The sequence below is a fragment of the Thunnus maccoyii genome, chromosome 5 (genome assembly GCF_910596095.1).
Source record: "Thunnus maccoyii chromosome 5, fThuMac1.1, whole genome shotgun sequence".
Classification (NCBI taxonomy): domain Eukaryota; kingdom Metazoa; phylum Chordata; class Actinopteri; order Scombriformes; family Scombridae; genus Thunnus; species Thunnus maccoyii.
In genome coordinates, this window is record NC_056537.1 from 2,747,662 (window position 1) to 2,775,192 (window position 27,531).

Sequence of the window (27,531 nt, forward strand, 5' to 3'; positions counted from 1 at the left end):
ATCCTGCATTGTTTACATCCATGTTTACTAGCTTGCACTCTTCTTCTTCTTCTCTGCCTTTGCTGGCACATTGTTGTGTCTGTCTAATTACTTTTAAACCCTTGTAATTGTTGTGTATATTATTTTATTTAAATTGAATGTGCTAAAGCTCAGAGCCTGAAGAACAAAAAATTGTGTAACTGTCCAAATACTGACAGTCTGGACTGTTTATGTAGGGAAAGAGCTGCATCAACTTGTGAGCTGTCGGTTGGCCACCACTAATGTCATGTGTCATAAAAAATGTGTTCAGGTCCACAGTGAGAGGAAAGGGAGGGGTGTTTCTGTGGAGGAGCAGCTGTCCTGCTGTTCTTTGTGTCAGGACGTCCTGAAGGATCCAGTCTCTATCAGCTGTGGACACTGGTTCTGCAGACAGTGCATCACCTCATACTGGGACCAGTCTGCTTCATCAGGAGACTCCTCCTGTCCCCAGTATGGAAAAAGATCCAGAACAAGATCTGGACTGCAGACAGACAGACCAGCACTGTACAAAGTAAGACTGAAGATCTGTCTGCTGATGTCATCTTCTCTGACAACAAGACAGGAATCTACCTCCTCTATCCTACTGAAAATTAACACAGTCAGACATATTTCTTTTTAATTATACATTTTTTTCTTCTCTTTCAGTAGAAAGTGGTCTACAGGAGGTTTTAGACGAACATAAGATCAGTCTGAGGAGGAGATGTGAATGTGTAACTGAAGGAAGTGATGAAGCAGGAAGTGAAGCTCTCCTCAACAGGATCTACACTGAGCTCTACATCACAGAGGGACAGAATGAAGATGTTAATACCCAAATGAGGTGAGGCAGCTTGAAGCAGCTTCCAAGATGGAGACCCTCCATGACACTCCAATCAGGTGTCACAACATCTTTAAAGTCTTACCTGACCAACAGAAACATATCAGAGTTGTTCTGACGAACGGTGTTGCTGGCGTTGGAAAAACCTTCTCAGTGCAGAAGTTCACTCTGGACTGGGCAGAGGGCTCGGAAAACCAAGACATCAGTCTGGTGATTCTGCTTTCGTTCAGGGAGCTGAACTTGATAAAAGATAAGCAGTACAGTCTCCTCATGCTGATCCATGATTTCTATCCAACATTACAGAAGGTCACAGCAGAGAAGCTTGCTGTCTGGAAAGTTTTGTTCATCTTTGACGGCCTGGATGAAAGCAGACTTTCACTGGATTTCAACAACAGGAAGGTTGTGTCTGATGACACACAGAAGTCATCAGTCAACATGCTGTTGACAAACCTCATCGAGGGGAAGCTGCTTCCCTCGGCTCTCGTCTGGATAACTTCCCGACCTGCAGTAGCCAATCAGATCCCTCCTACATGTGTTGACAGGGTAACAGAAGTACGAGGCTTCACTGACGCCCAGAAGGAGGAGTACTTCAGAAGGAGATTCAGTGATGAAGAGCTGTCCAGCAGAATCATCTCACACATCAAGACATCCAGGAGCCTCCACATCATGTGTCTCATCCCAGTCTTCTGCTGGATCACTGCTACAGTTCTGGAGCACATGTTGACTACAGACCAGAGAGGAGAGCTGCCCAAGACCCTGACTGACATGTACTCACACTTCCTGCTGGTTCAGACAAAGAGGAAGAAGCACAAGTATGATGAAGGACATGAGACGAGTCCACAGGAGCTGACAGAGGCTGACAGGGAACTTCTTCTGAAGCTGGGGAGGCTGGCGTTTGAACATCTGGAGCAGTGTGGTCTTGATGTCACAGAGGCCTCGGTGTTATCAGGAGTTTGTACAGAGATCCTCAAAAGAGAGAGTGTGATCTTCCAGAAAACAGTCTACTGCTTTGCTCATCTGAGCATTCAGGAGTTTCTGGCTGCAGTCTACATGTACCACTGTTACACAAAGAGGAAGACAAAGGTATTGGAGGACTTCCTGGGAAATTACTAGCACTTCTCATCTCTGGATGACTTCCTGAAGAGGGCCATGGAGAAATCTCTCAGAAGTGAAAATGGCCACCTGGACCTGTTTGTGCGCTTCCTTCATGGCCTCTCTCTGGAGTCCAACCAGAGTCTCTTAGGAGGCATGTTGGGTCAGACAGAGAATAGTCGAGAAATCATCCAGAGAGCCATCAACAACCTGAAGGAGATGAACAGTGTCGCCAAGTGCTTGCTCATGGGGGAATTGTTGGGTCTCTGTAAATTAAAGAGTACGGTCTTGACCTGCTCTATGTGAAAAGTGCCTTGAGATGACTTCTGTTGTGATATGGCGCTATATAAATAAAAACTGATTGATTGATTGAGGATATCTCTCCTGACAGAAGCATCAGCATCTTCCACTGTCTGATGGAGATGAACGACCGCTCAGTACATCAGGAGATCCAAGAGTTCCTGCAGTCAGAGAACAGATCAGAGAAGAAACTCTCTGAGATCCACTGCTCAGCTCTGGCCTACATGCTGCAGATGTCAGAGGAGGTTCTGGATGAGTTAAACCTGAAGAAGTACAACACATCACGGGAGGGACGACGGAGACTGATCCCAGCTGTGAGGAACTGCAGAAAGGCTCAGTAAGTCCAGATGTGATTATCAACATTATAAAGCTGCCATTAGTATTGCAGTAAAGATACACAAATGCATACTATCAAACTTTTAAACATGTGTTACACCTGCTTGTTGCCAAAGTTATACATGAGTAGTGCTTCATTACAAGGAGTACCTGCAAGCACATTCACATGTCAAGATATCCTTATCACAAGGAAAACATATTTCTATTCACATTAATGTTTTTATTTTCATAGTGATGAGGATATCATGACACATTGATTATGTCACTGGTCATTTTGATATGAATATCCTTCATTTCCCTGCTGTCGGTATTTGTCTGAGGAAGACTGTAGTCGGTTGAAATGTTACCAGTAAATTTAAATGGATCTGTAATTCCAGTGTGTGAGTTCCTCTTGTATCACAGTTTAATAGATTTTGTATCCAGCACCTATTCCACTGAGGGTTTGTGGATGTGCACACGATGACTCTTACTTATAGTGCTTCACTTCAAATGTTCTTCACATGTTACAAATGCTATGAGAGCAAGAAAAACTTAATATTATTGTTGGTGTGTTTGTTGGTGGTAAACAGTTATTCTGTTTATTCATAATGATTTTACAGTTTATTTTTCACCTTCTAATTTTCTTCCTTTGGGTTTAATACAAATCCAGCAAAATATCTTCAGGTTTCAAGTTTTTGTTGAAAATGTTTAAAGAGTCATTATTTCATCACAACAGACAACAGTATTTTCCAGTGGACAGTACCTGATGTACTTTTCTAAAATGTATCTGTTCATTTTTACATACAGACACATACATGTAATATCTGTGATCTGCTGCAGCTACCAGCTTGTATGTAGCCTGAGAGGCGAAACCCAGGGCATAAAAGTCTGAAAAGCTCTTCCTGCTGATAACACTTAATTGCTGTGAGTGCACGGTGATAATTGAAGAGACTCAGTTTGAAGCTGCTCAGGTTTAATGAGCAAGACAATTTCATTTTAACTTTGTGGAGACGCTCTGATACGATCAGCAGCTAATCGGACTGATCTGATATTCACTAACATCTCAGTTTTATATCGAGACAAATAACAGAACCAACTCAGGTGTCACTCTCAAGTTTAGATTTAATTTGTTTTCTGATTTCCAGACTGTTTAAAATTTTGGAGTAAAATTTGCACTGTAGGCCTGATTAATAAAGAAAGAATAAAACAACTTTCATCATTCACTATACAGATTTTTAATTTCATATTTCTTCTCCTAATTTACCCTGTGTCATGGATGATATAATCAGGGAGGGAAGGTGAGTATGCTGTCTGTCAGCAGAAAACACATTTTAATTAAATATCAGTTTCTATGAGGCTGAAAATCCTTGTGCATCAGGTATGTTGTGAAGAGCAGAGCAGGTGGATCCAAACACAGGAGACTGCAGGCAACAAGAACTTGAAGTATAAATCTTCATCCTGGTCTGAGTGCAGGCAGAACAAAACTGAACAGAACAAAGGATCCAACAAGACTGAACTGAAAACCAGGACTTAAATAAAACTAAACTGAAGAGGGGATGAGGTGCAGGTGGAGCAGGAGAACAGGAAAGGAGCTGATTGGCTGGTGAAGACACAGGGAGCAGAGCAGGACTAATGAGGCTGATGCAGGGCAGTTGTGGAGGGAAAGTGAGGAAGGAAAAGCAGGCTGGGGAGGAGTACATGAACACAGGAAGGGAACACAGAGCAAACAGAAAACTAAAAACCCAAAAAACACAATGAGACAGATGATGTTCCTATAAAATAAAATGCAGTAGTCTCTCAGATTACATTTTCATTATTACAATTCCTTAAACTAAACACATGCTCCTATATAACACCAGTGAGAAAGATGAAACTGTCTCTTGATAGTTCATGTGTAGGGAGATGGGTGGGAAGCTCAGGTGAGAGGAATGAGGTGATTGCAGTGATAGCAGGGCAGATGTGAGTGGCATAGTGCATCTAATGTTGAACACAAACTATATACAGACATCACTACTGTGGTGAAATAAGATACTCATAAAAACTGGCAACTCATTGTATGAAGAAGGAAGAGGAAGAAATTTGATGTTACAGTGATGAAAGAGAGAAAGAAAGAGAAATCCATTTAGGTGGAATAAAACTGACTGGGAACAAGGACAGATTTGGTGTTCTGTTGAACAAACATGAAGTCGCGAGTTGGATTAAGGACAAACGTGGCGATGTCAACTTAGTTGATGTGAAAAGAAATGGATTGATCACTGTTGGATGTGTTTCACAGACACAGCTGAAGAAGTTGGAGATATGAGGTAGATGGTTAGCAGGTGTCATGGTATCAGTAAAACTGGCAACTCATCGTATGAATGAGTAAAATTACATGAGCAAAAGGACTGGATAACAGAAGTGTAATGCATAAATGACGATGGATAAATACAACCTAACAGAGCGATGTCTAGATGGAGGGTAACTAAGCCAACACTAAACAAGCCACTCCATAACTGCATAAAGCAGTGAGGAAGAAAGTTGGTGTGAGTGAGACGTGAACTTAGTAGAGCCAGACTCACTCAGAGCTGAGAGGAAGATACATAGAGCCAGACTGTGACAAGGTAGGAAGTAAACATTGATGTCAGATATATTTACATATTTCCTCTTTCCTTAAAACATATAAACTACAAGTTTAAATTATTCCTACAAATTACGAGACATTCTCATCATAACATTTTTTATTATTAAATAATGAATTTACAAACAGAATATCAGTTAATACAGATGCAAATAACAAATATATTTTAGGAGAAACATGCAGAGATATTTCATGTTGTCTTTTGTCATGTTGGAGGACATCACTACATTACTGTGCTGGCATTGATAACTGTGCGCCATTATTCATTTTTAGAGAGTACATTATATTTAAACTCCAGCATATTAAAAGACACTGAAGAGCTGTTAACACCTGTGGACTGACAGCTGATGTCACTTCAGATGACGTCTGAAAGGAAAGGATGTCCAAAAACATGTTTCCGTGATTCTTCTTCCCTCACATCTTTTCATGCATCTCTCCCTTGTATCTTGGGTGAGAGGGACTAAGATACAAGGATACGACTCAAGTGAGCAAAGCAAGGAGACATTTAAGACAAATAAGAGGCAATCACTATGGACTTTATGGAAGCATAAATGCAACTCCATTTTCTTTCCCTTTGTCTGCAAGATGACACCAAAACAGAGAATCCCATTAAAAAGTCTGCAGTACAGCAGCAGAGAGTGTGAGGAGAGTTACTGAATAACTCAACTTTGATTTGAAGGGTAAATCACAATATGACACGTTTACATTACGTTCATTTTCAGACGCTTGTGTCCAAAGTGACTTACATTTTTTTTACATACACGTACAATTTTGGATTGAGTGTGTTGCTCAAAGACATTTTGACATGTGGACAGAAGGAACTCGAGTTTCAAACCACCAACCTTGGGGTTAATGGCCGACTAGCTCTGCCAACAAAGATAACTGACCTATTAGTCACATCTTAGTTTGTTTAGTGATCAAAATGCCTAGAATCTATATTTATTATTAAAGTGTATATTGTATGTATGTTATCTTCATTACAGACTTGTTCAATGTGGACTCTCAGAGACTCACTGTGAAGTTGTGGCTTCAGCTCTGAAGTCTAATCCCTCCCATCTCAGAGAGCTGGATCTGAGCTTGAACAGTCTGTCCGACTCAGCAGTGAAGCATCTGTCTGTTGGACTGGAGAGTCCAGACTGTAGACTGGAGACTATGTGGTCAGTTCACTGACTGTCTGTTACTATTATTGATCTTAATGTTTAACAACTGAACCTAATTACATCCATGAAGTTTTTTTTTTTTTTTTCCGTATTTTCATTTTTTACTGTACAAACTTAAGTCTGTAGTTATAAAAGATGACTGATTCTTACAGAAACTGTAGAAAATGTGAACTGTTAGTTGTTGAAGTCAATTAATGTTTATAAACTTTGATAAAGAGTCACTTCTGTATACAGAAGATCCATCCACTGTTACAGTTGCCAAAGAAGCCAACTCTGCAACTACAATTTCAGCCGTAAAGTCCTGTGATACCCGTTTCACAATCCAAAGCTGCAGCAATGCGGATTGAGAAATACAGGTATCCAGAAGCAGGGAGACTGAGGAGAGAATCAAATGAGGCTAAAACTGGCAAGCCCCACAGTGGTTCTGGATAATTACTTTCAATGTTTACTTAGCATAGTACTAGGATGTGTGAGGAAAGAGAAAGAGTAATCTTATTTTATTTATTTATCAATTTTAATGATTTTTTTTGTCATCCAAGTGTGAATTTTAATCTCAAATTAATTCATTAATGGTATGTATAGTGAGAAATAATGGTAAATTTCAAATAGTATACTATAGTTTAAGTGCAGTGGATTTTAGTCATTAAGTTCAGGTATTTTAAGTTAGTCTGACATTCATTTCATAATTGGTGTGGATAGACAGACAACAATTTCAGTGCAACAGCTAGAGTATCAAATTCATAGCATTATCCTCCAAATCATTTGTTCTGGTTCATACTGTTAGGGTTCTCATTTGACTCACACACCAGCCTGTAAATGTTTTAAAAAGCAGTTCATATGCCAAATTCAGTTAATCAAACCCATATAGGGTGCTGTAGCTTATTTTGCTTCTGTAAATAGCAAGAAGAGGTGTCCTGGAAGTTGGAAGTTGGAAAGAGGGATGCTTTGGCTCCACCCACTGATATACACTCACTGCTAACCTAGACAGACATCAATACTCTGAAGACCCCCAAAGGGTTATCTCTACACAGGCAGTGGCACTTGCCTACTTCATACACACAACTAGCTCTTTAGCATAGCAACTCTGTACTTTCTTCTTCAAACAATGAGCTCAGCCGCTCTTACACAAGAAAGAATCATTGTATTTCTTCACAATTTAGCTTACTTTCAACTTCAGCTGTTTTCAGGGTCTTTTTGCCCTCTTTTCACAACAGATTCAACTCATGTTTTGGTTTCAGACCGTTGTATGGCAACCGGCTTCGCATTCAACAGAGATATTAAACCCTTCACTGCTGACAAGCAGCTGTCTCTTTGTTAGGCAGCTAAGCTAACAAAACAGACGCAGGGGTCTGAGACAGTGACGCTCTCCGGAACATCGCGACAGTCGGGCTAGCCTTTTAAATATATGCATGCAATAAGTTCATAGATGCTGGAATCTCACATCCATGTTCAGTAATTCAGGTGCCATTAATACTTTAACAATTTGCACTTGTTCACAATTGGAGTCACTCTAAGCTCTGGAAACTCGCAGCAGCAAAAGGGGATTATTTTAAGCCTGTAGGGGCTTATATCTCATATATATATATATATCCTATATATCTTATATATCTTCACCTTAGCCTTTAACTAGCTTTTGTCTCAGTTTGCTTCATGCGTATGCACTGCTGCACTTCTTTCAAAAATGTTGAATTTACTTCATTTTATACATTCTGTGTTTTCACTATTTTATCTTATGTTTATTAACATTATCAAAATGTTTTATTTTCCTTCTGATGTACCTTTACATGTTTTTGTTAATTGTATGTCTTTCTTGATTTGCAGCTGTTGATGCACGTTATTTCTCTTGTTGTAAAGCACTTTGAGCTGCATTTTTTCTTTTCTTTTCTTTATTTATTTAAATTCTTTTGTATGAAAGGTGCTATGCAAATAAAGTTATTATCATTATTACAGAGTCCTTTCAATAGCGCACGGTAGTGCAGCACAATACCTGGGTGCCACCAACACCAAACTTCAGTTTAACAATTTACACAGAGCTCAGTTGACAAGTTTGAACAAACACATATTTGACAAGCATTATGACAGCCAAATTCTATCATGTTATCATTATAACCAGCAGCCAACATGTGAAACAACCAGTTCAGCTATAATAGCTAATAAATTCATGCTTGTGGGCTAACGACTAATGCTATCGCTAATGGCTAAGGTCTGTTAAAACAAAGATTGCAAATCACAACTGGAACTATTTTTTCCTTCACTATCACACAGTAAATACAAGCAAATATCAACTGGGCTTCAAATGATTTCCTGGACTACTGATGACTTTCTAGCACTGTTAAGTAGCTATCATTAAAGCTAACGTTGTTTGTTTACTTTTGAACAGCAGGGGACAGTTGGTTGGTTTACTCTCACACGGGGCACCATAGATGTAGGCGTATTAATACTTTATGATTGAATTACCTCATTATTGGGGGCACCACATCCTTTTTGGTTAGGATTTGTTAGTGCCAGGAGGGAGCACTAACCCTTGTTCAATTTAATCAATTAATCAGTCTCATAATCGCAAGTTCTTGTCCCAAACAGTGATCTCTGTTTACTGCAGCTCAAAGAAACAACCAAAAACTAATGAAGACATTTATCATAGCTAAACGTCTTGAGGATAGATGATAAAGCATAAGATAATATAAAGAAAATAATAAATAAAAAGAAAGTTAAATAAATAAATTCTGTGAATGAATATAAAAAAATAAAGAAAATTATTCAGCAAAAGTGGCTCGAAGTGTGTGACTCAAGGATACGTTAGTATTGCACCAGGGAATGCTAAGGGGAAAGCTAATTCAACTTCTCTAAATAAATTATTTTAATTCTAATGATCAGATGTGGATGAGGAACTTGTTTGAAGCTGAGCTGAAGAGGGTCCAGCAGTATGCAGTAGATGTGACACTTGATCCTGATACAGCATTTCACGGCCTGTTCCTATCTGGTGATAGAAAACAAGTGAGTGATAGGGATGATAATTATTACATTACTACATTGGAAAATGAATGATAATATTCCGGTTTATGTCAACAAGAACAGTCCATCACTGTTTTCATCACTTTTCTTACCAATGTTAGCACAAACATTTTGTACCTTAACGCTGTCTCATTTATGGGTTTCAAAAGGCTGTTAAGTACCAATAACCACTTCCAGCATTTAATGGAATACATGTATATTGATTGGTAATGTACAGTGTATACTTTGTATTATGGCTGTATGTGTTGCCTGTGTGTTTTTTCTCTTTCCCCTCCTGTCTGTTGCTCTGCCCAGGTCATCTACAATAAGTCCACAATTAGGTGCACGTGGCCCAGGGAGGAAGAGCTTAAATGTTTTAAAAGGTGTTTGTTTGTTAAAAGAGTTTTAAATTGGGAAAATGGTGGATTGCTGTTTGCCCCATAGGGTCAACTAAGGGTGGGGCGTGACACTTTGTTTTTTCAGATTCTTATAAAAAAATTTTTGCACTTTTTTCTGTAAATGTTTTCTTTGATGTGTATTATTGCTTCTTTCTGCTACAACACACCAATTTTACCACACTGATTGATATTATCTAATGTAGTCTTCTTTATCTTAATACCTGCCTTCAAGACTGTTAAATAATCAGAAAAACTATGTACTCATAAATAAGAAGTATGTGAACATCCTTAAATGTCCTGGTGCCAAATTCAAACCTTTGTATGGTCTGATCATCGTGTGTATAAAAAGTGTTATATTAATTATTGAAGACCTGTTTATGAAAAGGAAAAATCTGTGATCTGCGTTTGTTATATGTTTGAAATTTGATATAAACAAAAGCAAATGGACGTTGTCTTTGGGGCTGATTAAATTATTTAGCCTCTACTGGATAGATACTTTGAAAAAACAGTTGATGGTGTTTCTAATGACAACCAATCATGTGATTAAAACACACACAGACATTGCTCTCCAGTGGTGGTGAACATTTCTCAGTTATGAAAAACAAAACAACGGCAAAATGCAGGAGTTTGGGAAAAGAGATGCAACCAAAATGGAAGACAGACTGAGCTAATGTCAAATTATCCACAGTTTATAAGGTTATGTAATGTAATGTAAAGCTTGAGCAGGTGATATGAAAACTAAACCAGAGTTTGTAGGGAATAAGTGACAGCTGATGACGCCCTCTGGTGGAGTATATTAAAAACTTCAGTCTGAGGCCATATGGGGACATGATCTTCATAAATAACAACCAGTCTGATACTGAAACAAATTATGTGAATGCAGGAGGAGGAAAATAAACTCTAAATGTCTAAATCATGCAGGAACATAAAATAAAATGATGAATGAATGATAGCTTTTTGGTGTGCTGGTGGATTTTACACACATTCTTAAAAAAAATCTATTTTGATTTCACTTAAGAAGTTGTAAGAAGAAGTATTTTACTACTTTCGAAACCTCAAAATCACAAAGAAGCATGTTTATGTCCCTGTGATAAAAGTTTTCCATCTTTATTTCCTTTGTGATCAGCAAGAAATCTGTCACATTAAGGAAAGATGGCAGCAGAAAAGTGCAACTACAGGCAAAAGTCTGATCTGAACTTTGGACAGTGGGACTGTAAAGGGAGTGTTGTTGTCTATTGATCAAATATAATGTATGTTGTTTCTCCTCTTGCACTGACCTCTTTTGTTTTGTTGTCTATTTGTGCTTGTATGATCTTTTGGCAGTTGCACACTTCCATTGTAGAAGAAGAAGAAGAATAAACACAAAGTAAGAACTCATCTTGTACCAAAGCTATGCCAATATTTTTCCAAGAAGGCAATAAAACCTCACCCACAGAGCTGCACTGAGAGGTGGAGCAACACTGAGGGATAAAGGTTTCAACATCACATTTCCTCAAATGCACACAGCACAAATCTTTCATTCTACTCTGAAGAATTAAACCAAGTTAATCAGGTTTCTCTCAGCTCTGGCAAACACCGGTGAGTACAGCCGATAGGCTACAGTTGATTTTTATAGTGTTTCAATAATCAATGTTAAACATGACTTCTTAGACAGGAAGTTCCACTGTTTTCAGTTGCCAAAAAGAATGTGTTGGTATTGTGTTTTTAACGATATGATATAACAAAAGTTGTATGTGGCCACAGAGAGCACAGTTTTAGGCATTAGGTTAGTTACTGCACACAGTTCAGTTCTACATAGTTGGTTGAAAAGATGTGTTTTAATTTATGTTGGAAAATCAGACTCCAGACCAACAAAATGGAAGAGAAGTATTCAATTGGTTGCAATCTGCAATCTGACCTCTAGATGCCACTAAATCCTACACACTGGTGCATTAAAATTCATACAGTAAGACAAATGTAATATTTGTAGGCTACTGAATTACTCAGCCTCTCTGGCTGATCAACCACACAACATGTATTGTACGGAATAAAATTTCGAAATACAATATTAGACTAAGAAAATCTGAATCTTTACAACGAAACAAAAAACTAGGAGTTTCTATAAAACATTATATTGTTGACACACCTGAGCCAATCAGCTCTTTGATCAGGGGACAGCGAGGCGTTTCCCATGCCCTGAGGTCTTGCGAGTAGAGAGCAACTGCGGCATCTGGCAGCTTATGAGAAGATTAATGTGAAGTTGTTTTTGTGCCTTAAACTGCATAAATCGCAGAAGTGATGAATGGAAAATGTTCATTATTATAATAAGGAAACCCTCCCACTTTAAAACACTTGTTTTAATGATAGTTCACTCTGTTACTGTGTGTCAGACTCTGTGATCAATGCTTTGGTGATCAGTTTGTCATGTGTTTGGAATTTAATATGTGACTCATTGACAACTGGGCAAACTGATGGCTTTGAATGGGAAATACATCATGTTGTGGAGCAAATAATGGAGCAACTGGGCAACACAATATCTGAATACTTTAATGCAAACAGGTAGTAGATGAGAAGTTTTGGTTTGTTTTCATTAAACTTGAATTGGAACTTGACCATCACTGAAGTGTGAAGTGACTACAGGCTGCAACAGTTTTTCTTTCAAATATTTAAGTGTGTTTTTGGCCGTGTGTCTCTCTTTGATTTGTGTTATTATATCACTCCATCTTCACCTCAAAATTCCTCTTAAATTTGGCCCTCAATTGGATGCCATTTAACAATACATTTTGAGTTTACTCTTCTAATATTCTACTAATCATGGTTTGATTTTATTAAACAAATAATCAAAAGACATGTAATTACACTGCTGTCTCACACTTTGTATTTGTTCTTAGTCTGCAGATATGTCTGCTGCCAGCTGCTGTCTGCTGGCTGAAGATCAGTTTCTTTGCTCCATCTGTCTGGATGTGTTCACTAATCCAGTCAGTACACCATGTGGACACAACTTCTGCAAAAACTGCATTACTGAGCACTGGAATAGTAAAGTGCAGTGTGACTGTCCAAACTGTAAAAAGGTTTTCGATAGAAGACCTGAGCTGCAGGTCAACACTTTCATCTCTGAGATGGCTGCTCAGTTCAGACAGTCAGCTCAACAGGAAGCCAGCAGCAGCAGCTCAGACCAACAAGCTGCCAAACCAGGAGAAGTTCCCTGTGACGTCTGCACTGGAACCAAACTGAAGGCCCTGAAGTTCTGTCTGGTGTGTCTGGCCTCCTACTGTGAGACTCACCTGGAGCCTCATCTGACATCGTCAGGCCTGAAGAGACATCAGCTGATCAACCCTGTGGAGAACCTGGAAGGCAGGATGTGTATGAAGCACGATAAACTGCTGGAGTTGTTCTGTAAAACCGATCAGGTGTGTGTCTGCATGCTTTGTGCCATTTCAGACCACAAGACACATGATGTTGTTCCTCTGAAAGAAGAAAATGAAGGAAAGAAGGCAGAGCTGGGGAAAACAGAGGCTGAAATTAAGCAGATGATCCAGAAGAGACAACTGAATATTCAGGAGCTCAAATGCTCAGTGAAGCTCAGGCAAAGAGATGTAGACAGAGAGATAGCACACGGTGTTCAGGTCTTCACTGCTCTGAAGGAATTCGTTGAGAGAGTCCAGGCTGAATTCATCAAGACGATCAAAGAGAAGCAAAGAACGACAGAGAAACAGGCTGAAAACTTAATTGAAGCTCTGAAACAGGAAATCTCTGAACTGAAGAAGAGAAGATCTGAGATTGAGCAGCTCTTACACTCTGAAGACCACCTCCAGCTCCTTCGAAGCTTCTCGTCCCTGAACATTGCTCCACCCATCAAAGACTGGACAGAGGTCAGCGTCCGTCCACCATCATATGAGGGGACACTGGTGAGAGCTGCGGCTCAACTGGAAGAGATGTTCAGTAAAAAGACGAAGAACTTGTTTGAGGCTGAGCTGAAGAGGGTCCAGCAGTATGCAGTGGATGTGACACTTGATCCTGATATACCACATCCCTGCCTGTTCCTGTCTGATGATATAAAATGGGTGAGAGACAAGGATGATGATTATTATGATTATTACGAGGAGGTTAGTCTCCCAGACAATTCAAAGCAATTTGATGCTTGTTGTTGTGTCTTAGGAGAGCAGAGCTTTTCTTCCGGAAGATTTTACTACGAGGTTCAGGTTAAAGGAAAGACTGACTGGTATTTAGGAGTAGCCAGAGAGTCAGTCAACAGGAAGGGGCAAATCTCACTGACTCCTCAGGATGGTTACTGGACAATATGTTTGAGGAATGAAAATGTGTATGGAGCTCTGGCTGATCCTCTAGTCCGTCTCTCTCTGAAGTCAAAGCCTGAGAAGGTGGGGGTGTTTGTGGATTGTGAGGAGGGTCTGGTCTCCTTTTATGATGTTGATACTGCAGCTCTTATCTACTCCTTTACTGGCTGCTCCTTCACTGAGAAAACTCTACCCATTCTTCCATCCTGGTTTTAACTGTGATTGTTTAAACCCTGCCAATCTGATCATCTGGCCTGAGCCTGACTTTGATTAGGAAAATAATTTGATTTTCTGCAAAGTGTCATTTTAAATATAATAATGATAAGTAATAATGTTCACTGGTATTGTACAGTTGGTTTGGGCAGTATCTATTTTTTCATACCTTAATACCTTCCCAATATTTTTCCTGGTATACGGTATATCACAGTATTTATAGAAAAAAAATGTGCATTTCTTTTTTCTTTATGATATAACATTTTTCTTTGATATATTCTATCACTACTCACTGCTGTGAGCATGTTGACTAATGTAATAATGTCTAACGAAGAGTGAAAACATAATATTATAGGAAATAAGAAACCTTAACTAAAATATTTACATGTATGGCACATCCAAAACTGCTAAAAAATTTGCACTTCCCAACTTAGTTAAATATTACTAGACATACAACATTCAGAAAATAAAACTTTTATTATTTAGTATTATTATTATTGATTTATTACATTTCCTTTTTTTATACATATAATATGCTGAACGGATATGGTACGGATACGGATGTGTGAGGAAAGAGAAAGATTAATCTCATTTTATTTATTTATCAACTTTAATGATTTTTTTTGTCATCCAAGTGTGAATTTTAATCTCAAATGAATTCATTAATGGTATGTATAGTGAGAAATAATGGTAAATTTCAAATAGTATACTATAGTTTAAGTACAGTGGATTTTAGTCATTAAGTTCAGGTATTTTAAGATAGTCTGACATTCATTTCATAATTGGTGTGGATATACAGACAACAATTTCAGTACAACAGCTAGAGTATCAAATTCATAGCATTATCCTTCAAATCATTTGTTCTGGTTCATACTGTTAGGGTTCTCATTTGACTCACACACCAGCCTGTAAATGTTTTAAAAAGAAGTTCACATGCCAAATTCAGTTAATCAAACCCATATAGGGTGCTGTAGCTTATTTTGCCTCTGCAAATAGCAGGAAGAGGTATCCTGGAAGTTGGGAGGTGGAAAGAGTGATGCTTTGGCTCCACCCACTGATGTACACTCACTGCTAACCTAGATATCAATACTCTGAAGACCCCGAAAGGGTTATCTCTACACAAGCAGTGGCACTTGCCTGCTTCATACACACAACTAGCTCTTTAGCGTAGCAACTCTGTACTTTCTTCTTCAAACAATGAGCTCAGCAGCTCTTACACAAGAAAGAAGCATCTTATTTCTTCACAATTTAGCTTACTTTCAACTTCAGCTATTTTCAGGGTCTTTTTGCCCTCTTTTCACAACAGATGCAACTCATGTTTTGCTTTCAGACCGTTGTATAGCAACCGGCTTTGCATTCAACAGAGATACTAAACCCTTCACTGCTGACAAGCAGCTGTCTCTTTGTTAGGCAGCTAAGCTAACAAAACAGACGCAGGGGTCTGAGACAGTGACGCTCTCCGGAACATCGCGACAGTCGGGCTAGCCTTAAGGCCTTTTAAATATATGCATGCAATAAGTTCATACATGCTGGAATCTCACATCCATGTTCAGTAATTCAGGTGCCATTAATACTTTAACAATTTGCACTTGTTCACAATTGGAGTCACTCTAAGCTCTGGAAACTTGCAGCAGCAAAAGGGGATTATTTTAAGCCTGTAGGGGCTTATATCTTATATATCTTCACCTTAGCCTTTAACTAGCTTTTGTCTCAGTTTGCTTCATGCGTATGCACTGCTGCACTTCTTTCAAAAATGTTGAATTTACTTCATTTTATACATTCTGTGTTTTCACTATTTTATCTTATGTTTATTAACATTATCAAAATGTTTTATTTTCCTTCTGATGTACCTTTACATGTTTTTGTTAATTGTATGTCTTTCTTGATTTGCAGCTGTTGATGCACGTTATTTCTCTTGTTGTAAAGCACTTTGAGCTGCATTTTTTCTTTTCTTTTCTTTATTTATTTAAATTCTTTTGTATGAAAGGTGCTATACAAATAAAGTTATTATCATTATTACAGAGTCCTTTCAATAGCGCACAGTAGCACAGCACAATACCTGGGTGCCACCAACACCAAACTTCAGTTTAACAATTTACATAGAGCTCAGTTGACAAGTTTGAACAAACACATATTTGACAAGCATTATGACAGCCAAATTCTATCATGTTATCATCATAACCAGCAGCCAACATGTGAAACAAAGAGTTCAGCTACAATAGCTAATAAGTTCATGCTAGTGGGTTAACGACTAATGCTAGCGCTAATGGCTAAGTACTGTTAAAACAACTATTTTTTCCTTCACTATCTCACAGTAAATACAAGCAAATATCGACTTGGCTTTGTTGTGGAAATTTTCTCTCGAGAAAGAGGCACATGGAGACATAAAGAAAGCATTAAACATTGTTACTTGTTGAAGCAGTTGTAAACACTGTACAATCCATCACATCATCAGTAACAATTATACAAATGTCCACACACAAACAAAAATACAATCATCTTGTATTTTTGGAGAGAAAGCATGCTGTTCAGCTGGCCCTTTCTCTAAAGATTGTGAACTCAAACTAGACAGATTTATACCTCTCCAGAAGCAAAGCTAAAAACAGTCTGGTCCCTAAATGGACACTTCCACAAACTGTTACACCTTCTTACAAACAAGTATGGTCTCTAAAACAGTAGGCTTAAGACAAAGATATCTCTAGCTAACCCCAGAGGTCAGCAAGCAACCCTCAGATAGAAACAGGTTCAAGAGTTCAACTAGCCTAAGAGCAGGATTTCTTCACCAACATGTATCCCCAAAATGACAATGACATTACATCACATTCAGTTGATAACAAACATTGACTCTTTAGTTTGAAAACATTTATAACATATATACAAAAGATTTATAAAATGATAACCTACTATTCAATTTTCTTTCACAGCTTCAAATGATTTCCTGAACTATTGATGACTTTCTAGCACTGTCAAGCAGCTATCATTAAAGCTAACGTTGTTTGTTTACTTTTGAACAGCAGGGGACAGTTGGTTGGTTTACACTGGGCACCATTAATGTAGGCGTATTAATACTTTATTATTGAATTACCTCATTGTTGGGGGCACCAAATCCTTTTTGGTTAGGATTTGTTAGTGCTAGGAGGGAGCACTAACGCTTGTTCAATTTAATCAATTAATCAGTCTCATAATTGTAAGTTCTTGTCCCAAACAGTGATCTCTGTTTACTGCAGCTCAAAGAAACAACCAAAAACTTTTAGGATAAATGAAGACATTTATCATAGCTAAATGTCTTGAGGAAACATGATAAAGCATAAGATAATATGAAGAAAATAATAAATAAAAAGAAAGTTAAATAAATAAATTCTGTGAATGAATAAAAAAAAATAAAGAAAATTATTCAGCAAAAGTGGCTCAAAGTGTGTGACTCAAGGATACGTTAGCAGGGAAAGCTAGTTCAACTTCTCTAAATAAATTATTTTAATTCTAATGTTATTCAATATCAACCCTTGATCACAAAGGCATGTTATGCCTTACTGGGAGGGTCTTATTAGTTTGTGTCATAATTCAATTTATCGAAATGGTTTCTTAGGAGGTCTTTCTGAGTCTGTTGAGCATCACTGATCAACCCCTGCTTAGAGGGTTACAAAGGTCAGCTCTGCAGGCTGGGGGTCTGCTCTTACCAACTTAGGAATCCAGGGAGTCTGTCTCTTATTTTCCTTAAGAATCAAAGATTTGTCAACACAATTAAAGATCAAGCAGTTGTCCTCCTACACAGTTTATCTTATTGTTAAATCATCTACTTTACCTTCACTTAAGAAGATTTTTACTTGTACTTCAACCACTTTCAAAAAGTGACAATCACAGAAAAGCCCATAAATCTGCTGCTGTGGCCCAATTAGGAGGATTCTCAGTATCAGTGTTGCTCTTATTTCCCCCCCTTTCTAATGGGATGGGTGAGAAATATTTTATTTAAAAGATGCTCAAAACTTTGGAGAGCAGCAATGAAGTGCGGAGTGATCGGTAGGATTGGATTAGTTTAAGGGACAGATTCATGCCATAATGATACACTGTATATATCATACTAAAAACAAAGTACATTTACATTTAGTACCATTTACTTACGTACAAAAGTATTACAATCACATCTTCATGCTTTCTTTCAATATTTATATTTTTTGACACTTTTCAATTTTCCTCTCTACATCTCAGGAGGAAATGTTGTATTTTTTACTCCACTACATTTGTCTAACGTTTGGAGTTACTGTGCAGATCCACCTTTTACATTGAACTAATATCACTGTTCTTGCATAATCTTGTATTTTGAAATGTCATTTTCTAGACACTATAAAAAACAGTCTTGTTTTACATAACTGCATTTTACAGAATCTTAATGAAATTCTCATTAGGAGCTTCATGTAATCCTTCATCTGATGTGACAACATGACAGTCCCTAAAATTGGAGATACAACGTTTTTAATCAACATCAATGCATTTAACCCTCTCAACATCATAAAGATGTAGTCGTATTGTGGGTCTGTAAAGGACTGTAAAATCAGTGTTATAACCTAATAACATGATATAAAGTATGTTTTTGCATATTAACCACTCAACTGTTGATTGATATATTCGTAGATTTTAGAATAAACAATTTTAATCTTACTTATGAGGATTTTGGATAAAATATTTTACTTTACTATTTGTGAAACCTCCTAATAACAGAGAAGAAACTTGTGGCCCAGTTAGATAAGTTTTCCATCCCAGTTTTTCTTTCTTTTTTCCCTCGTAATGTGATCAGTGAGAAATCTGTCACATAAAGACAAGATGGTAAACAGTTTGGAAAGCAGCAGAAAAGAGCAGCTACAGTGAGCTGAACTTTGGACAGTTTGAGGAATTGTAGAGAGACTGTAAAGGGAGTGTTATAGTCTATTGGTCAAAAGATGATGTATGTTCTTGGTTATCTTAAGCTGACCTCTTTTGTTTTGTTTTGTTTGTTTATCTGCAATAGTGTTTTTCTATGGGCTGCTATAGACTCCCATTTCAGAAAAAAATAAGAAGAACAAGCAAAAAGTTAAAACTCTCCTTGTACTGAAAGTATGTCAGGGTGTTTCCCAACGAGTCAAGAAAACCTCACCCATACAGCTTCAGAGGCGGAGCAACATTGAAAGAGAAGACATTACGTCACATTCCTTAAATGAAACTGAAAGTTTGTCACAACAACAGCAGAACTGCAAGCAAGATACGTGTCTGTTTCTCTCTGAAGAAGAATTAAATTGAATTATTCAGAACTTTCTTAACAACAGACAGTGAGTACAGCTGATAATATTTATCAGCAATCACAAAACTTCAACTCTAAGCAGACAGGATGTTCCACTGCTTTCATTTGTTGTTCAATAGCTTTCAGTTTGGTGCAATATAACAACAAAATTCAAGATGACTCTCTCAATAGTTCATTGATCATAGATTGAAATAACATCAAATGAATCAAAAGAATAACTTTTGCTTTCTTACAGTTCAGGTTTGGTTTCAGTGTGTAGTTGTTTCAACAAACAACTAACATAAAACTTCAGCTCTAATCAGACAGGATGATCAACTCCTTTCATTTTATGTTGACACTTGTCAAATGGAGCATTCATTAAAGTGCAAAAAAACTATATAGTTGATAATGTACTTCTCAATATTCCAGAAAACAAACTTAGTACATCTGGATGAATAATCAAGAACTTTGTAACTACAGTTATTCTTAATCACACTTTGTATTTGTTCTCAGTCTGCAGATATGTCTGCTGCCAGCTGTCTGCTGACTGAAGATCAGTTTCTTTGCTCCATCTGTCTGGATGTGTTCACTAATCCAGTCAGTACACCATGTGGACACAACTTCTGCAAAAACTGCATTACTGAACACTGGAATATTAATGTCCAGTGTCAGTGTCCAAACTGTAAAAAGGTTTTCTATAGAAGACCTGAGCTGCAGGTCAACACTTTCATCTCTGAGATGGCTGCTCAGTTCAGACAGTCAGCTCAACAGGAAGCCAGCAGCAGCAGTTCAGACCAACAAGCAGCCAAACCAGGAGAAGTTCCCTGTGACGTCTGCACTGGAACCAAACTGAAGGCCCTGAAGTCCTGTCTGGTGTGTCTGGCCTCCTACTGTGAGACTCACCTGGAGCCTCATCTGACAATGTCAGGTCTGAAGAGACATCAGTTGATCAAACCTGTGGAGAACCTGGAAGGCAGGATGTGTATGAAGCACGATAAACTGCTGGAGCTGTTCTGTAAGGACGATCAGATGTGTGTCTGCATGCTTTGCGCCATTTCAGACCACAAGACACATGATGTTGTTCCTCTGAAAGAAGAATATGAAGGAAAGAAGGCAAAGCTGGGGAAGACAGAGGCTGAAATTAAGCAGATGATCCAGAAGAGACAACTGAATATTCAGGAGATCAAACGCTCAGAGAAGCTCAGGCAAAGAGATGTAGACATAGTGATAGCACACGGTGTTCAGGTCTTCACTGCTCTGAAGGAGTCTGTTGAGAGAGTCCAGGCTGAATTCATCAAGACGATCAAAGAGAAGCAAAGAACGACAGAGAAAAAGGCTGAGGACTTAATCAAAGATCTGAAACAGGAAATCTCTGAGCTGAAGAAGAGAAGATCTGAGGTGGAGCAGCTCTTACACTCTGAAGACCACCTCCAACTCCTTCAAAGCTTCTCGTCCCTGAATGTTGCTCCACCCAAGGACTGGACAGAGGTCAGTGTCCGTCCACCATCATATGAGGGGACTGTGGTGAGAGCTGTGGCTCAACTAGAGGAGATGATCAGTAAAGAGACAAAGAACTTGTTTGAAGCTGAGCTGATGAGGGTCCAGCAGTATGGAGCAGATGTGACACTTGATCCTGATACAGCATTTCACGGCCTGTTCCTGTCTGGTGATAGAAAACAAGTGAGTGATAGGGATGATGATTATTATGATTATTATGAGGGGAATAGTCTCCTAGACAATCCAGAGAGATTTGATACTTGTGGTTGTGTCTTAGGAGAGCAGAGTTTTTCTTCAGGAAGATTTTACTACGAGGTTCAGGTTAAAGGAAAGACTGACTGGGATTTAGGAGTGGCCAGAGAGTCAGTCAACAGGAAGGGGAACCTCACACTGACTCCTCAGAATGGTTACTGGACAATATGTTTGAGTAATGAAAATGTGTATGGAGCTCTGGCTGACCCTTCAGTCTGTCTCTCTCTGAAGTCAAAGCCTGAGAAGGTGGGGGTGTTTGTGGATTATGAGGAGGGTGTGGTCTCTTTTTATGACGTTGATACTGCAGCTCTTGTCTACTCCTTTACTGGCTGCTCCTTCACTGAGAAACTCTACCCGTACTTTGGTCCTGGTTTTAACTGTAATGGTAGAAACTCCACCCCTCTGATCATCTGGCCTGAGCCTGACTTTGATTAGGAAAATAATTTGATTTTCTGCAAAGTGTCATTTAATATAATAATGATAAGTAATAATGTTCACTGGTATTGTACAGTAGGTTTGGGCAGTATCCATTCTTTCATACCTTAATATCTTCCCAACATTTTTCCTAGTATACAGTATATCACAGTATTTGTAGAAAAAAAAAGTATTTCTTTTTTCTTTATTATATAATATTTTTCTTTGATATATTGTATTACTACTTACTGCTGTGACTAATGTAATAATGTCTTCCAAAGAGTGAAAACATAAAATTATGAGAAATAAGAAACCTTAACTAAAATATTTACATGTGTGGCAAATCCAAAACTGCCAACTACTCTCTCCCTCTCTCTCTCCAACTTACACTGGAAAATGAATGATAATATTCCAGTTTAGGTAAACAAGAACAGTCTTCTTTATGATTTTCATCACTGTTGTCATCGCTTTTCTTACCAATGTTAGCATAAACATTTTGTACCTTAACGCCGTCTCATTTATGGGTTTCAAAAGGCTCCGCCCAGGTCATCTACAATCAGTCCACAATGAGGTGCAAGTGGCCCAGGGAGGAAGAGCTTAATTGTTTTAAGAGGTGTTTATTTGTTAAAAGAGTTTTAAATTGGGAAAATGGTGGATTGCTGTTCTCCCCACAGGGCCGACTAAGGGTGGGGCGTGACACTTTGTTTTTTCAGATTCTTATCAATTTTTTTTGCACTTTTTTCTGTAAATGTTTTCTTTGATGTGTCACATCGCTTCTTTCTGCTACAACACACCAATTTTACTACACTGATTGATATTATTTAATGTAGTCTTCTTTATCTTAATACCTGCTTTCAAGACTGTTAAATAATCAGAAAACTATGTACTCATAAATAAGAAGTATGTGAACATCCTTAAATGTCTTGGTGCCAAATTCAAAACTTTGTATGGTCTCATCACTGTATGTGTAAAAAGTGTTATATTAATTATTGAAGACCTGTTTATGAAAAGGAAAAATCTGTGATCTGCGTTTGTCATATTTTTGAAATTTGATATAAACAAAAGCAAATGGATGTTGTCTTTGTGTCTGATTAAATTATTCACTCTCCACTGGATAGATAATGTGAAAAAACAGTTAATGGTGTTTCTAATGACGACCAAGTCATGTGATTAAAAACACCATCAGCTGTTCTCAGACTTGGAAAGAGCTGCAGGTAAAGTAATGCCGTGTAAAGTCTGACATGTGTTTCAGCAGCTGAAATGAAAACTAACCCTGAGAACAAGCACTTGATGAAGAACTGAAGCAGATTACATTAATGCAGGAGTACAACGAAGTGTGGTTTGATGCAAACACTATATCTAATGTAATTAATTAGCTTTTTGTGTGTATTTTTGTAGTTGATTTTATTGTTAAATCATCTACTTTACCTTCACTTAAGAGGATTTTTACTTAGAACGTATTGTACTTTAACCACTTTCAAAAAGGGAGAATCACAGAGAAACCCATAAATCTGCTGCTGTGGCCCAATCAGGGGGATTATGTAAGAAACACCAAGTTTGACACCCGAGGACAAATCTACTCAATATTTCAGAGGAAAATAGAAAGTAAGAACGTAATAAAAATAAACATTGCTCTCCAGTGGTGGTGAACATTTCTCAGTTATGAAAACCAAAACACCTGTAAAATGCAGGAGTTTGGGAAAAGCGATGCGACCAAAATGGAAGACAGACTGAGCTAATGTCAAATTATCCACAGTCTATAAGGTTATGTAATTTAATGTAAAGCTTCAGCAGGTGATATGAGCAATAAACCAGAGTTTGTAGGAATAAGTGACAGCTGATGACGCCCTCTGGTGGAGTTTATTAAAAACTTCAGTCTGAGGCCATATGTGGACATGATCGTCATAAATAACAACCAGTCTGATACTGAAACAAATTATGTGAATGCAGGAGGAGGAAAATAAACCCTAAATGTCTAAATAATGCAAGAACATAAAATAAAATGATGAATGAATGATTGCTTGTTGGTGTACTGGTGGATTTTAGCGCATTCTTTAGAAAAAAGCAAATCTAACTTAAGAAGATGTTAGAAGTATTTTACTACTTTTGAAACCTCAGATTCACAAAGAAGCATGTTTATGTCCCTGTGATAAAAGTTTCCCATCATAGTTTTTCTTTTGCTTTTTTTCCCTTGAAGCGTGATCAGCAAGAAATCTGTCACATAAAGGAAAGACAGATGGCAGCAGAAAAGTGCAGGCAAAAGAGTGATCTGAACTTTGGACAGTGGGGCTGTAAAAGAGCTATAAAGGGAGTGTTGTTGTTTATTGATCAAACATAATGTAACATTGTACAAAGTACGAACTTCTCTTGTACCAAAGCTATGTAAATATATTTTCATAGAGGCAGTCAAACCTCACCCACAGAGCTACACTGACAGTCGGAGCAACACTGAGAGATAAAGCTTTCAACATCACATTTCCTCAGATGCAAACAGGATAAGTCTTTCACTTTACTCCAAAGAATTAAACAGAGTTAAACAGGTTTCTCTCAACAACACAGCAGATTCTTTCAAACACTGGTGAGTACAGCCGATAGTTTACAGTTGATTTTTACAGTGTTTCAATAATTGATACTATCTCAAGACTTCTTAGACAGGAAGTTCCACTGTTTTCAGTTGTCAAAAATAATGTGTTGGTATTGTGTTTGTAACAATATGATATAACAGAAGTTGTGTGTGGCCATTCAAAACATGCTAATAAGCCATATTTCTTCCTCAAGACCACAGAGAGCACAGTGTTGGCCATTAGGTTAGTTACTACACACAGTTCAGATCTTTGTGGCATGGCCTTTTTATTATGTAACAAGCTAATTATTCCAATTTACATTATATTTAATATATGTTAAAGCTATAATATATAACTATTCCGCATTAAAATGTCTAAAAACAACTAGACCTATGTCATATATTTGTTTAGTTGTGTACTTACATTATCCCAAATGTTTCCAACAATTTTCAAATCCAGAGAAATCTGTAATTTTAATCAAGGTAATGATCCGTTTCATTTGGTCGCCTGTCAATGGCATCATACCTCCTCTACCAAAGAGTATGCACGCACAAGATGCATGTGTTGGCATTGTGTTTGTCCACTACAATTGCATCTACCAAAGAGTATATGCATACAAGATAATACGTCAGCGTTGTGGTCGTTCGAGAGAAGCTGTTGACTTTTATTCAGTTTTAAGCCACATTTTATGATAAACTTTTTAGATCTTGGTCATTTTTAACTATATCTTTTAACCGGATGAAGGATTTTAGTCAACAGATGTCTGGATGATAAGTTATCAGAGAAACAAACTGAGAAAACGTCAGCAGAAGCTCTGCTACCAGCCCCTCCCGGAAGTCCATTGCCAGCAACACTGATTTTTTACGTGAAACAGTTTTATTCACCATGTCTATTTGTTCTGGAGAGAACGAGACCTCTGCGGATAATTTGGTCTCGGTAAAATCCTGCTGAACGTCTGGATCTTAAGTTATCAGAGAAACAAACTGAGCAAATGTTGGCAGCAGCCCCTACTGGACGTCCTGTGCCTGCTGAACAGTGTCAGAGACACATTAATTTTTAACGTGAAACTGCTTTATTCAATGTTTTTACCTATTCTAATCACCGGGTCCGTCTATTTTGGAGAGGAGGAGACCTCTGCGGATAATTTGGCTACCGGTAAAAACATCCTGAATGATAAACACTGGAGTAATCCTATCCTGGAGAAGCTGTGTGTTTAACAATGAAGACAACAACTCCCATGATAACTTACTACTTCACACCATCATCACACTCCGTCTTTTGTTATTGTTTTGATTGAGAGACACCCTAGCGGCAGAAATTACATATTGTGCGTTTAAACTACATAGTGGGTTTAAAAGATGTGTTGTAATTTATGTTGTACTTTGATTTTTGTTCTCAGTCTGCAGATATGTCTGCTGCCAGCTGTCTGCTGACTGAAGATCAGTTTCTTTGCTCCATCTGTCTGGATGTGTTCACTAATCCAGTCAGTACACCATGTGGACACAACTTCTGCAAAAACTGCATCACTGAGCACTGGAATACTAAAGTGCAGTGCGACTGTCCAAACTGTAAAAAGGTTTTCTATAGAAGACCTGAGCTGCAGGTCAACACTTTCATCTCTGAGATGGCTGCTCAGTTCAGACAGTCAGCTCAACAGGAAGCCAGCAGCAGCAGCTCAGACCAACAAGCTGCCAAACCAGGAGAAGTTCCCTGTGATGTCTGCACTGGAACCAAACTGAAGGCCCTGAAGTCCTGTCTGGTATGTCAGGCCTCCTACTGTGAGACTCACCTGGCACCTCATCTGACAATGTCAGGTCTGAAGAGACATCAGCTGATCGACCCTGTGGAGAACCTGGAAGGCAGGATGTGTACGAAGCACGATAAACTGCTGGAGCTGTTCTGTAAGGCCGACCAGATGTGTGTCTGCATGCTTTGCGCCATTTCAGACCACAAGACACATGATGTTGTTCCTCTGAAAGAAGAATATGAAGGAAAGAAGGCAGAGCTGGGGAAGACAGAGGCTGAAATTAAGCAGATGATCCAGAAGAGACAACTGAATATTCAAGAGATTAAACGCTCAGAGAAGCCCAGACAAAGAGATGCAGACATAGCGATAGCACATGGTGTTCAGGTCTTCACTGCTCTGAAGGAGTCTGTTGAGAGAGTCCAGGCTGAATTCATCAAGACAATCAAAGAGAAGCAAAGAACGACAGAGAAAAAGGCTGAAGATTTCATTAAAGATCTGAACCAGGAAATCTCTGAGCTGAAGAAGAGAAGATCTGAGGTAGAGCAGCTCTTACACTCTAAAGACCACTTCCAGCTCATTCAAAGCTTCTCATCCCTGAATGTTGCTCCACCCACCAAGGACTGGACAGAGGTCAGTGTCCGTCCACCATCATATGAGGGGACTGTGGTTAGAGCTGTGGCTCAACTAGAGGAGATGATCAGTAAAGAGACAAAGAACTTGTTTGAAGCTGAGCTGATGAGGGTCCAACAGTATGCAACAGATGTGACACTTGATCCTGATACAGCATTTCCCGGCCTAATCCTGTCTGATGATGGAAAACAAGTCAGTGATAGGGATGAAGAATATTACGATTGTTATTATGAGGGGAAGAATCTCCCAGACAATCCAGAGAGATTTGATATTTGTGGTTGTGTCTTAGGAAAACAAAGTTTTTCTTCCGGAAGATTTTACTACGAGGTTCAGGTTAAATGGAAAACTGCTTGGGTTTTAGGAGTAGCCAGAGAGTCAGTCAACAGGAAGGGGAACCTCACACTGACTCCTCAGGATGGTTACTGGACAATATCTTTGAGTAATGAAAATGTGTATGAAGCTCTGACTGACTCTTCAGTCTGTCTCTCTCTGAAGTCAAAGCCTGAGAGGGTGGGGGTGTTTGTGGATTATGAGGAGGGTCTGGTCTCCTTTCATGACGTTGACACTGCAGCTCTTATCTACTCCTTTACTGGCTGCTCCTTCACTGAGAAACTCTACCCGTACTTCTGTCCTGATTATGACTATGGTGGTTTAAACTCCTCCCCATTGATCATCTGGCCTGAGCCTGACTTTGATTAGGAAAATAATTTGATTTTCTGCAAAGTGTCATTTAATATAATAATGATAAGTAATAATGTTCACTGGTATTGTACAGTCGGTCTGGGTGGTATCTATTTTTTCATACCTTGATACCTTCCCAACATTTTTCCTGGTATACAGTATATCACAGTATTTGTAGAAAAAAAAATCATAAAACATTTGCAGCAGCCAAAGCCTGGGAGACACTATAGGGATAAAGCTTGTTTTTAACCCAGAATTGGTCACTTGGTGATACCGCCCAAGGCTATTGTACAGTGCAATGTG

The 27,531-nt window shown here is 38.4% G+C and overlaps 2 protein-coding genes and 1 pseudogene across 2 annotated transcripts; all 3 read left to right on the forward strand.

Annotated features, from left to right (window-relative positions):
* The first annotated feature begins 265 nt into the window (after nt 1-265).
* On the forward strand, nt 266-14,253 carry LOC121897252 (annotated as a pseudogene).
* Nucleotides 14,254-20,096: 5,843 nt separating this feature from the next.
* Nucleotides 20,097-21,627, forward strand: LOC121897253 (E3 ubiquitin-protein ligase TRIM39-like). Its single transcript, XM_042411647.1, has one exon. The coding sequence runs from the start codon at nt 20,182-20,184 to the stop codon at nt 21,625-21,627; it is 1,446 nt and encodes a 481-aa protein (XP_042267581.1). The 5' UTR covers nt 20,097-20,181.
* Nucleotides 21,628-25,578: 3,951 nt separating this feature from the next.
* On the forward strand, nt 25,579-27,246 carry LOC121897254 (E3 ubiquitin-protein ligase TRIM39-like). Its single transcript, XM_042411648.1, has 2 exons — nt 25,579-25,805; nt 25,842-27,246. The coding sequence occupies exons 1-2, from the start codon at nt 25,579-25,581 to the stop codon at nt 27,244-27,246; spliced, it is 1,632 nt and encodes a 543-aa protein (XP_042267582.1).
* The last annotated feature ends 285 nt before the right edge of the window (nt 27,247-27,531 follow it).

Bases quoted from the DNA above. Each gene is read 5' to 3' on its own strand.
- LOC121897253 (XM_042411647.1), top strand. From the start codon at position 20,182: ATGGCTGCTCAGTTCAGACAGTCAGCTCAACAGGAAGCCAGCAGCAGC.
- LOC121897254 (XM_042411648.1), top strand. From the start codon at position 25,579: ATGTCTGCTGCCAGCTGTCTGCTGACTGAAGATCAGTTTCTTTGCTCC. The intron at 25,806-25,841 runs GTTCAGACAGTC...AGCCAGCAGCAG, and splicing joins ATCTCTGAGATGGCTGCTCA to CAGCTCAGACCAACAAGCTG.